The following is a 12,859-nucleotide window of genomic DNA, read 5'->3' on the forward strand; positions in this document are numbered from 1 at the left end:
GCTAAATGTCATTTCTGAATATATGAATGAGAATGAGAGCTTGATGCCGTGTCTCGTCTGACGATTGCTAATAACTCGGTTACGTTGACCTACAGGAAACATCTGCCTATATAGTGTTACAACCACCCAGCTCGTTCTGGGTGATTTAACATAGGGAGACCACACGTGGATAAAGAGTTAACAAAAAGATGTATTTATTAAAGTAAATATGTATGCAACATGTGAAGTGGAGTCAGTATTAATGAGATGGTAAGAAAACAAAGGCGACGCATGTTGCAATGGCGAGAGGGAACTTCTGCCAGGTAGCCTCTTTTATAGTGCAGGTGCCCCAATCAGGTGATCAGCAGCACCTGTGCCTCGACTCCACCCTGCAACACAGAACGACAGAGACAGGCAGGCAGACAGAGACCGGCAAGGTCGTAACAATAGAGAAGAACATTCCATGAAAGTAGGCTATAGACCCTTTCAAGAGAGTTCCATTATCAGCATCATAGTTGGCCCCACAAGGCTTCCGTTTTAACATTCCATATGTTATCTTAATGCAGAGGAAGTAGATTGGGAACCAAATAGAACGTTCAAGCATTGTTTTTGTTTTTATTGTTGAAAGGGTCTATAGCAGCAGTGTTAACATTAATCTACTGAAATCAACTCTTCATAGCCTAGGAAATAAATGCTTTCTCCTGGTGTAGGCTAATTTCGGCAATTGAATTGAATTAAAAGTAGCAGATGCCATTGTTGGCTAACTGTATCAAGGCAGGAATGAAATAACTCCAGGTGAACGGGATCGGAGGAACAAAAGTTTAACCGCCACTTAATTAAAGGTTATTACGGTTCCCTGGGCTGTAGACATCAGGGATGTTGTAGGACAGCATGTCAATGAACAATTTCTGAGGAAGTCGGTGGTAAACTGTAAAGGTAAAAACCTTTCAATTTCACATTTCCCGTCGTGAAGATCTAATGTTTAGAAATTCCATCTGAATTTCATGGGCTATACTGGCCTACACATGTGTCAGGGACCCCACCCCAGTTACAAATTTCCTCTCACCATCATGTTCTCTCATTCCATCTTTCTTCCTCTCTCTCGCTCTCTCTCTTTCTCTTATTCACACACACTCACACACACAAAATCTTTGTCTTTCCAGTGTTTTATATTCGTTCACCTTTTCACCTCTCTCACATTTCATCCAGCTTCCTCTCTCTCTCTCTCTCTCTCTCTCTCTGTCCTACTCCCAGTTCTGTCGCAGTGGACATTCACAGCTTTCTGGGATTATTCCTCTCTTCCTTAGGATTCACTGTATCCTGTTGTAATCCAACTCGCCCCACCAGCGCGCACACACACACACACACACACACACACTCAAATCCAACCCGCCCACACACACACATACACACACACACACACTTCATCATATGATTCTATTCACCTCAGAGCAGTCTTAATGAGAGGAGCACAGAGGTGTCACTGTTAAATTGGACCTTGGTGAAAAGCGTGTAAAAGTGACCCAAGGTCAAAAAGCAACATAACAAGTAGATATTTGTAACAGAAAGACCAAACCATAATCTCACCACACAAAAATGCTAGAGAACAGTGGGCTAGTGGACCCTATCCCACATGGTAGCTGCCTTGCAGGGACGTGCACAGGAATTTTGAGGGGCAGTTGCTCTGACCTAAAAAAAGGGCACCCCCCCCTACATAATCAATATCCCTATCAATATCCTATCAAGTCACTGATAGGTTTCTCCAAATTTGGGGTCATCATCTGTCCAATATTGTTATTGCCATTATCATTATTATTTTAATGCCCACTAGTGGTATTTATGTTCTGCTCAGGCAAGATCTTTTTTTAGATTACAATTATTTAGCATGCAGCTCTTTAACCCTGTACTTTCTAGCATGGTCCTCTCATCTCATATTTGAAGATCATCACTTAGGCCTAATGTGCCTCCTCCTGGTACATTTTCCTCACATAGTCTGGAGGCTTGTGACTGCTCCTCATCTTAAATGTAATGTAATTATGAAACATTGCCATTAGTAGGATAAAATATGAGTCTGATTAATTAATCAATTCGCCTACACAGTGTCATGTCATCTTTATCACAGTGCAAAGTCTCTGTCTCACCCGCTGGTTGGCTTTTTCGCAGCCAACCTTGCAGTGATATGCTGCCCAATTTGCTGCCTCCCTGAATTGTCTCTCCCTCTCCTGAATCCACCTCTTTTCAGTGAGCATCTTGGCTTCGAACAATACCCAAAATAGGGATAGGATTTAGGCATTTAACCATTTTGAATAAAATAATTACTGTGAAGCATTACTTCCATCATTCATTCTTCTTGCTAAAACGGAATGTGAGAAAGTAACTATCAGCAGACATGTAGCTTAGTTTGCCTAATGCCTACCAAAAAAATAGTCGCCGAGGCTATGTGATAATGGGCTGCTTGTCTGCAAGCTATCTGTCTGATTATTTAGGCTAAACGTGGCAAACTCAGCCTGGATTTATGAAGATTTTAATTCATTTCATAACACTTGATGATCGTTCGTTTGTTATACATCAAAAACTCACCTTTTCCGACAACGTTGAGTCGTCTCACCCGACAACCGCGACAATCTCCTTCTAGGGCCGCTCATGCAGGCTCACGGTACGGTACCGATCCACTTGCACAACACGACATATGCATGGGGTCGCGCTGTCTCCCCTCGTTCACTCGTGTGTGGGCGTTTTGTTTAAAATGTCAGTTACCAGCTCATATTCAGTTCGTTTTAACGTATTTTAAGTGTTTTTCCACAAATGGACCACATTTTTGGGAATGTACTTAACAGTATACAACACATTAATAGCCTAAACAAACTATGCAAGCCATTTTGACATCTTGTTTTATTTAAACTACTCAATGCAATCTCAAATCCTCACCAGAAACACCAACAGTCAATATATTCATCCAAATCCTAGTTTTGTTTGTTTTATGGACTACTGGGTGGTCGTGGAAGAGATTGTTAAAACATTATTTGTCTTGTAAGCGGAACCAAAGTTTCACAGGCACCATTGTGGTATACTAAATTAAATATATTAAAAGGACCTACAACCTCGTCCTTTCATTGGATAGTCGCCTCGCGTTCAACGGATTAATTTGTATAAAGATGGGCATCGCCCAGCTTTTAGACGCACAAAATATTTTCAAATGCAGAGCTGCCTTCCTGGAATGCTTTGCGGGCGCGTTAAAGTCGCTTGACGTCACCAACATGACTAGAGTGGAATGCGACACGACAAAATTAAGTGAAGTGCTAGTGGATCTGTACCGTCAGCTCAGGTGCCTGTCGCGTGCAGCGCTGCAGCCACGTAAACAGATTTGCCCTTCCCCCTACTGACTTTCACTTTCGTTGCCAGAATGGAAGTGAATGAGGCTTTGCGATTTTTCTTTTATCTAGGCCTACGTGAAATTCTGCATCCATTGTACAATATTTTTTCTCCCTCAGAAGGGCAAGGTGAATCGCGAAGGGCAAATGGGCAGTTGCCCGGGCAACCTGAGCAACCCCCCTGTGCATGTCCCTGCTGCCTTGTAAACAACTCCTGAGCATAGACATGCATCTGTTTGCTCTCCCCGATACTGACAGGCTTACTGGCCTGCAGCCGTGTCTGGACAATGGAGTCCCTTCACTTGAACTTGGAGGTGACTTCACTTAGACATTCTCTTTATTTAGCAGCCATAACTTAACAACTTAACTTTATCTTTGGCACGAGGCTTGTCCCCCCCCCCCCCCAACCACACACACACCACACACACCCTCTGCTGCACACAATGCATAGACCTCTCTGGAATAAGTCCCGCCTCCGAAACATCCGGATCCACCCAACTTCTGGTTGTCGAATGTCTATGGGAAATAACATGGCGTTTCGAAAAATCGTACCTGTCAAACTCTGTAGGTTAAGTAGAAAAAGCTGGTGGGACGATTGGCCTACATACTTCTGCCATCTGGTTTCCACTGGATTTTTTGATCGTCGGTGCCGTTAAAGTAGTAAACGATTATTAATGCTAACCGGGAGCTAGTTCCGATGTACGCAGGCGGAGGAGGGCGTTAGATCTCGCTCACAACCAGTCACAACCTAACGTGATTGTCATTTTCATTGGATTTCAGTGGTCGATAAAAGTAAATCATTTGCAAGGTTCAGCCTCTTTTCAACACGACTTAAAGGAGAATTCCGGTGTGATATTGACCTAAAGTGTATTGAAACATGATACCGAGTGTGAACGTATGTCTGTCTCATAGCCCATCTCGGCTTGTCCCCTGCACTCCAAAATCTGGCGCTAGTTAGCCGATGCTACCAACAGCTTTTTCATCGGGCATTCGGCATCGGGCTAGCCATGCAAATAAATCACTGTTTTACACCCATTTACGAGGCTCAATGTATCTCCACACTTCATTGGTAGACTTCTGAGGGCCCTGACTGGAATCCATGCATTTCCACTGAATTATTTTTGGAATCTGATCCCTTATCATACCTGTTCATTCTTACTCGTTGCTTTCGACTTATCGTGACTAAATTCAAGATGGCTGCAAGCGCTAAACCCGTGAAGATACTGTCTGTATAAATCGTCTTGTAAGTAAACTACCAGTGCTTTTCAAAGTTCTCAATGTCTCGTTTTTAAATGTCAGGGCCCTCGAGTCTACCAATGAAGTGTGGAGATACATTGAGCCTCAAGTAAAATGGGTGTAAAACAGTGATTTATTTGCATGGCTTTCCGATGCGGCACCACCATTGAAAAAGCTGTTGGTAGCATCGGCTAACTAAGTGCCAGATTTTTGGAGTGCAGGGGACAAGCCGAGATGGGCTATGAGACATCGTTCCACTTTCGGTATCATGTTTCAATACACTTTAGGTCAATATCACACCGGAATTCTCCTTTAACTTTGGTTTGACTGTGCTGAGAGTTTGTTGGCTGTTATTGAGATATTTGAAAAAGAAAGAAATCGCTGACAAAGACACTAAAGACATGACGAGATGAGTTTTTTTTTTCATGAAAAACAGATAATGATAAGCAGACTAGGAATCAGAGGCAGAGTCATATTGAGTCGATAGCTTTATTTTGCATGACCTTAATCAGAACAGTAACACTTTTTAGAATGTATTAACAACCTATCAAACATGACGATTTCACGCAGGGTTAGTGCCACCCCCGTAGACAGGCTCTGGTGCCACGAACTCCATTTCGGTGAAGACAAACTATGAAACATTGCCATTGCTATGCAACCTTGACTGGGGGAGTCGCGGTGTCCAAAGCGTGCGTTAGCTAAGTGCTTCTTACTGATATATTTATACTTTAACGGCACTGACAATCAAAAAATCCAGTGGAAACTAGATGCCAGAAGTGTGTAGGCCAATCGCCCCACCATTTTTTCCTACTTCGCCACCTACAGATGTTTGACAGGTATGATATTTCGAAAAGCCTTTTCCATAACCTCTTTGATGTCACTTTGGTATGACATTCTGATAGCGCACACACACACACACACACACACACACACACACACACACACACACAACTCCTCTCTTCTCTTTCAGCCTGGCGCATACAGCACTTCACTCTATCTACCTGGCACACACTAACGCAACTTCTTGTTTTCGTCACATGTATGTGTGTGTGTGTGTGTGAGAGTGTGCAGATGCCAGCATAGTCATCTCCTCATTGACAGATCTATGAGCACATCTTACTCACTGTGTGTGTGTGTGTCTTCCTCACGGATTTGGATAAGTCTGAGGAGGTGAGGTCTAAACAGCTCTTTACCACACCAACCCATACAGTATCAATCCAAAGCTGGTGTAGATGATCTTTTCTCGTCTCAGTGGGATCAGGGAAGTGTGGTGAGCTGTCAGCTGATGCGTCATGTGACCTCTAACTGGTTGGCCCTGATGGGTCTCCGTGGTGACACAGACTGCGTTCGACTTTCCCTGAGGGACCTCACTAAGGCTACAACGATAATGGCTAGTGCAAGGAAACCAGAATTGTTTGTGTGGACTGTAACTGGCGTGCCTGGCATCAAGCACACAGAGCCATGTAATCCACGGAAGACAGATGAAGTGTGTGTAACTTGTGAAACTTCACATATGTGCCAAGCACCTATGACTCGGGTGATAAGTGTGTGATATCTGAGTGAGAAGTCTGGCAGGGGAGAGCAGGATTGGTACGTGTGTGTGTGCGCATGCGTAAACTGACCCCTGCTGGGTGTGTGTAAGGTGTGCTGATTGGAGGGTGTGGCAGACGGCGCTCTGTCGGGCGCGTCCGTGTCCTCGTCCTCTTCCTCGTCGTCTCCGGCCTCTAGGGGGCGCTGTCCATCGCCCAGCTCCAGGTTGCGCTTCTCCAGCAGCTCAGCCTGCTTCTTCTGCTTCTTCTTCAGCTTCTTCTTCCTGTTCTTAGACATCTTCTGGGGCTGGGGGAGGAACGGGGGAGGAATGGGGGGGGGGGGGTGGAGAGAGAAAGAGACAGAGGAAGTGGAGGAGAGGAGAGAGAGAGAGAGGGACAGAAAGAGAGGGTGAGATAAGTTATAGAGATAGAGGGAGGCAGAGAGATAGGAAAAGAGAGAGAGAGCCAGAAAAGAGTTAGAGAGATAGAGGGAGAGAGAAAACAACAGACAGAAGGACAGTGAACAAAGAGGGTGAAAGAAGGGTGAGGAGAGAGATGTTTTGAAAATCACTCACAGACACACACACACACGCCTCTGGAGTGAGCATCTGGCAGACAAAGACTCATTCTCACTACTGTCAGTTCCAGCACAGGAATAATAGACACTTGGATGCCTACGCAATTCTCGTCTCTCTCTCACACACACACACACCACACTCACACAGATGCACTGAAACTGTCTGTCTGAAAAACACGAAAACACTCTCTTATCTAAGCAGTCTCCAGTCTTCAGGCACACACACATTCACATAACAGTCCTCCCCAAGACATCATCCTTGGTGCACACACACACAAGCACAAAATCAAACAAACAAACAGACAAACACTTTTCTACAAGAATTCACTCTTTAGTAATCTCTTAAAAAAAGAATAGCATACAACCACATTCAGGCACACGCTGACGATAGTCTTCCATCACACACACACACACACATTTAGACGGCAGGGAAAAAGGCTTACTTGTTTTTGAGCCGGAGCTGTACTCACTGTAGAGAGAAACAAACAAGCAAATAAACATAAACACAAATAAATAATTGCACCACTGAGACCAATCAGTGTAAAACAGGACAGTATACGAGTGTGTGTGTGTGTGTGTGTGTGTGTGTGTAAGAGTCTGGCCAACACGGTAGGGCAGGAATCAAAGTGGACAACTCACACACACACACAGACAACACAACATGATGGAGAGAAAGGGAGGAAGAGCAAGAGAGAGATGGAGAATGAGAAACAAGTGACAGAGGAGAGAGATGGAGAATGAGAGAGGGAGGGAGGAACAGAGAAAGAGGGAAAGAGAGGGAGGGAAGAAGAGAGAGGGAAAGAGAGGGAGGGAAGAAGAAAGAAAGAAAGAAAGAGGGACAGAGAGGGAGGGAGGAAGAGTGAAAGAGGGAGGGAGGGAGGATGGGATCATGAAGCTCTTGTCTGGTCTGAAGAAGTTTTTTTTTCATGTCTCGCTAACATGACTCACAGACCCTCATTTAGTAAGTATGGCATCTTTATACATAATATGACACTCCAATAACCATACACACACACACGGACACACCCGTGTACACACACACACACACACACACACACACACACACACACACACACACACACTAACACACACAGCTTTATACATCTACAGCATGTGTCATCTCTCAGAAAACAGCCCACAGGAATCACCATACACACACACACACACGCACAGCTTTATATATCTACAGCCTGTGTGATATCTCAGAAAACAGCCCACTAGAATCCCTCCTAATGACTGTAAAAATGCAGATTTTGAAATTCCTAATGCACCCGGCCGGCTATCTCAACCATGGGCGTAGATTTAGGGTAGGACGCTATGGACTAGTCCTAATCAATATTTTAAGATGACCAAATTGTCCCCACCAATATTTTAGCGAACTTATTTGTGCTGCTGATCATTCCACCAACAGTACACGAAACGTCGTCATAAGATTTGCTGAAAAACAGGGGGAAGGGTTATCTGACATGCACGCTACAGTAGGCCTACACGCACGGAGAGTGACAAAGCACAGGCTACTGTAGGCTACTTGTTTGCACCCGGCAGTCAAGCGAGCGGGGGTGTCAACGACAACGGTAAGTTAGGGCTGTCTGCCAATACATAGCCTTTCCCAAAAAAGGCCAGAGTAAAACATTGTGATATTCCCTTTGCCCTTCAGCATGTACATGTTTGCCCCTTTTTGTGGTTTGTAGATAAGCTATGCCACCCACAAATATGAAGCTTTTTCATTGCAGTCTAGGCAAAATAATTAGCCATACAAATTGCCAACTGGTGACCAGGCTTTCAAATGCGGACTTTACTGTGTAAAATAGCATTAGCTGTTAGGATATTACCCAGGATATTGTCACAGCTAAGCTAGTTAGGAGTCATGTTGGAGTGTTAGGAGTCATATTGAATAAGGGTGTGCCGCACGGACAGTCACCATCACTGACTGTTAGGGCTACCAATCTTGCAGTCGCAATAAACAATGGATCCGAGACATTTTCCTGTTCCTATATTCTGTTTATGTAGGCTAATGTATTTGTGAATGTAGTCTGCACAATGCAAAGAAATAAAAGATAAACTGGTGCATTTCCATACTCATAGAAATGAACATTGCGAGACACTTATCTATTCTATCTCATCCCAGAAAGATTTTCTTTGACTTGTTCGTTTTTTTAACATTTATTTTATCTAATGACATAGCAAACATGATGAATTGAATCCACATATCCTTATGAATTGAATCCACATATCCTTGCACTTGCGAAACTATTTTTCAGCATTCACGTTCCTCTTAAAGTGACAGACACTCAATTAGATTTACACACCAAATGTGATGATATAGACAAGTGTAGCCTAATAATTTAAATATCAATATGATGTAATCAAATTACTAAATATGTTTATCTATTAGTAATCATGCAGATCATAAAATACTATAAATAATTATCAATATAAATTTATAGTTTATATGAATTCCAAAATATGAAAAAGAAACCTATGACAACCATCACTTTCTATGTGTGTGTGTGGAGGGTCAATCAAATTCTATGATTGCCACTGATGTGAATGATCTCACAAATCACACAAACCAAATCAAATTTTAAAAAATCGCAATAGTTTCGAAATCGAGATTCTTCACTTGCTATTGGCATTGAAACAATAATGTTGGTATCGTGACAACAGGAGTTGTGGATGTGTCCCCACCAAAGCTGAGACCAAACCTACGCCCTTGATCTCAACATACCAGCTGATGTTTAATTAAACCCCAAATGCGTTGAAGTGGTTGAGATGAGGACAGCACTCCAGCAACTCCTAAAAAGCCTGTCAAGAGCACGTCAGAACACCAAGTTCCCTAGAATTATCTCTCTATCCCTCTCTCTCTCTCTCTCTCTCTCTCTCTCCATCCCTCTCTCTGCAGCCCCCTCCCTCCCCACTCCAGTCACTCCTCATTTCAGGGCCATTGCAGGCCTGCTGCGCTTAGGATCATTTCAAGCCCATTTATTCCAAACTGACTGACTAAGAGCAAAATGAGTTCAGAATAACGTGAATGTCTGTGTGTATCTGTGTGTGTGTGTCTCTGACCTGCGGACCCTGATGGAGGCGGTCCTCCTGTGTGTGTGTGTGTGTGTCTGACCTGCGGACCCTGATGGAGGCGGTCCTCCTGTGTGTGTGTGTGTGTGTGTGTGTGTGTGTGTGTGTGTCTGACCTACGGACCCTGATGGAGGTGGTCCTCCTGTGCACTGCCACTCGCTGGCCTCTGCAGCCAGTCGCCGGACGTATGGCAGGATGTTCTCTGGTGTGGATGATCTTACACTTATTGTGCAGGTATTCCAGACCCTGCAGAACCTGACCACACACAGGAGAACATAGAACAAGGAACATCAACAACAGCGAACAGGAGAGGAGAGCCGAACTTAGAACCATGCACAACAGCACCAGAGAGCACACACCGGAGAACTTAGAACCAGGTACATAAACAACAAAAGAAACAAATCGAATGCTCAAATAAAAGCGTGGTATATGTATGCATTTACTCATCATTGCATTTACACACCCACATATTTAAACAGTGTATTTAAAACAGTAGCCGACAATCAAAAAATCCAGTGGAAACTAGATGGCAGAAGTGTGTAGGCCAATCGGCCTACCATTTTTTTTCTACTTCGCCACCTACAGATGTTTGACAGGTATGATATTTCGAAACGCCATGTTATTTCCCATAGACATTCAACGCCCGGAAGTTGGGTGGATCCAGATGTTTCGGAGGCGGGACTTATTCCAGAGAGGTCTATTAACCCCTAGGTTCATTTTGCGCCGGAATTGTCCTTTAATTGCGTTAGAAGAAGAAGAAGCCTAGGAAGAACAGTACAGTGCATTTCAATGACCTGTAATAATAATAATAATCCAGTCCAGCACATTTTTTCCACAAAAATAAATCATACTGAAAGGCCTATATGATTCTAACTGTCTCACTAAATTGCATTATCCACACTCAATTCTCACTGGTATCTGCTAGACAACAAGTACCAAAACATGATTAGTTTATAGATTTCACATGTAAAATTAATTTTATACAACCCCACCCCCATCTTGCCTGTTCATAATTCTGAGAAATTCTTGAATTGTGTGCATGTGTGCATGTACACGTTAATGTTTATGTGTGTGGGTGTGTGTGTGTGTGCGTGCTTGTGTGTTTGCCTGAGTATGTGTGTTTGTGCATGTGCATGCATGCGTACATATGTCTACTGTGTGAGTATGTGTCATACATATGATTACTGTGAATGTATGTGTGTGCGTGTATATCTGTTTATGCACATGTGTGCACATGGAATGGGTTAACATGACCCCTGGAGGCAAACATACGGAAAAAATTGGTCATCCTAGGCCCTACAGTTCTCAAGATATTCACAAAAAACTGTGTCTGCCCTACCCTCCTTTCAGGGGGTCCAGTACAGCGGGGGGCTACAGATCAAAACGAAAAACGATGGTTCCATGCTATCCATGTGGGGTTACATGCCCACCAAGTTCCATGTACCCCGGTCTTTCAGTGTCCCGGGAATCCTTGTTGGTGTACGGTCACTAAATGTACACATAAATTATTTTATTGTAAGGCCCGCCATTAACGAAAGTTCACAAAACTTGGCATGCATTTGGAGGGTGTCATAATGATCCTACACTTTCAATTTCGTGCAGTTTTGATCATGTCAGCCAGAGATATTGTGATGAAAACACCTAATTTTTTGCTTTTTAATTTTTAACTAGGTGGCGCTATACATGAAATAAGTGGTAATGGGATGGATTGACATGCCCCCTTAAGACCAACATACAAAAAAAAAAGGTGGGACCTCCTAGGCCCTACGGTTCTCGAGATATTCACAGAAAACTGTCTCCGGCCACCTACAGGCCAGTTGGTGTATAGTAACATAAATTAATTTATTGTGTGGCCCGCCATGAACGGAATTCCACGAAACTTGGCGTGCATTCAGAGGGTGTCATAATGATCCTACACTTCCAATTTCGTGCAGTTTTGACTATGTTAGGTCACAGATACCTTCAATTACAACACCTCATTTTTACTTTTTTGTGTTTAACTAGGTGGCGCTATACATAAAATGAGTGGTTATGGAATGGGTTGACATGGCCCCTTAAGATCAACATACAAAAAAAATGGTCCTCCTAAACCTTACGGTTCTCAAGATATTCACAGAAAACTGTGTCTGCCCTACCCTCCTTTCGGGGGGTGCAGTCCAGCGGGGGGGCTACAGATCAAAACGAAAAACGATGGTTCCATGCTATCCATATGGGGTTATATGCCCACCAAGTTTCGTCTACCCCGGTCTTTCAGTGTCCCGGGAATCCTTGACGGAAATTTGGACATGCGAAAAATAAATAAATAAATAAATAAATCTGACTAAACCTATCGCTGCGCGGCGGTCCTAAGAAGACTTCGGATAACAGAACAGTGCATTTTGTATGCACTGTAATTATTTAAACAGAGAATTATCTTGCTAACTTACCTTGGTAACTAACCAAGGTCCACTTTACTAGCCTCCGTGGGTAAGTAGCAGGTAAGTAGCCGGTAATTAAATGTATAAAGACGTGACATGAGCTATGAAAGAACAAAACACGTTAATACATGAAGGTTGAAAAATAGCACATTTTCAACAAGCTAGACGTCTGTTAGCAACTTACATACCACGTCAGCAGCAAACCGAATTTAGGCTACTGGAGGAATCTACCTAGCGTTTTGTCATTCAACGTTGACACTTGCTTGAGAAGTTGAAGTCGTTCTCTATCTCCGTTGCTTCTAGCGCCACGGTGGTTAAAAATGGTACAGTCCATAATAGGGGTGTCTGAAATCGCTTTACATTCAATTTTTCTTAGTGAAAATAGGAGTTGACTTGTATTGTAGCCAACTGTAATGATATTTTTTCACAATATCACAAAAATTATCTGACCCCCCCAAAACTGATATTTCTGTCTCTTTGGGGGTCTTACTGGGTCTTAATTGGGGGGTACAGTACCCCCCAGTACCCCCTGTAATTCAAACTATAAATGGAGTGACTGGTCCTGCCATACTCAGACCCCAGGTATGCCATACACTAGACCCGCTACAGTTTGCATACCAGGAGAAAGTGGGCGTGGACGATGCCATCACTTATCTCCTACACAGGACACATTCT

At 43.4% G+C, this 12,859-nt stretch overlaps 1 protein-coding gene across 1 annotated transcript; it reads right to left on the reverse strand.

Moving 5' to 3' along the window:
* Positions 1 to 220: 220 nt before the first annotated feature.
* LOC125302197 (SRSF protein kinase 1-like) lies at positions 221 to 10,355 on the reverse strand. The gene is made up of 4 exons (XM_048255278.1): positions 9,891 to 10,355; positions 7,136 to 7,161; positions 6,209 to 6,422; positions 221 to 368 (listed from the first exon to the last, which is right to left on the reverse strand). Exons 3-4 carry the CDS (start codon positions 6,411 to 6,413, stop codon positions 313 to 315), a joined length of 261 nt encoding a protein of 86 aa, XP_048111235.1. The 5' UTR covers positions 6,414 to 6,422; positions 7,136 to 7,161; positions 9,891 to 10,355; the 3' UTR covers positions 221 to 312.
* Between the last annotated feature and the right edge of the window lie 2,504 nt (positions 10,356 to 12,859).

The sequence above is a fragment of the Alosa alosa genome, chromosome 10 (genome assembly GCF_017589495.1).
Source record: "Alosa alosa isolate M-15738 ecotype Scorff River chromosome 10, AALO_Geno_1.1, whole genome shotgun sequence".
Lineage (NCBI taxonomy): Eukaryota > Metazoa > Chordata > Actinopteri > Clupeiformes > Clupeidae > Alosa > Alosa alosa.

Coding starts and splice junctions, on each gene's coding strand:
- LOC125302197 (XM_048255278.1), bottom strand. CDS start 6,413: ATGTCTAAGAACAGGAAGAAGAAGCTGAAGAAGAAGCAGAAGAAGCAG. Junction 369..6,208: donor CTTACACACACCCAGCAGGG/GTCAGTTTACGC, acceptor TCTGTGTTGCAG/GGTGGAGTCGAGGCACAGGT.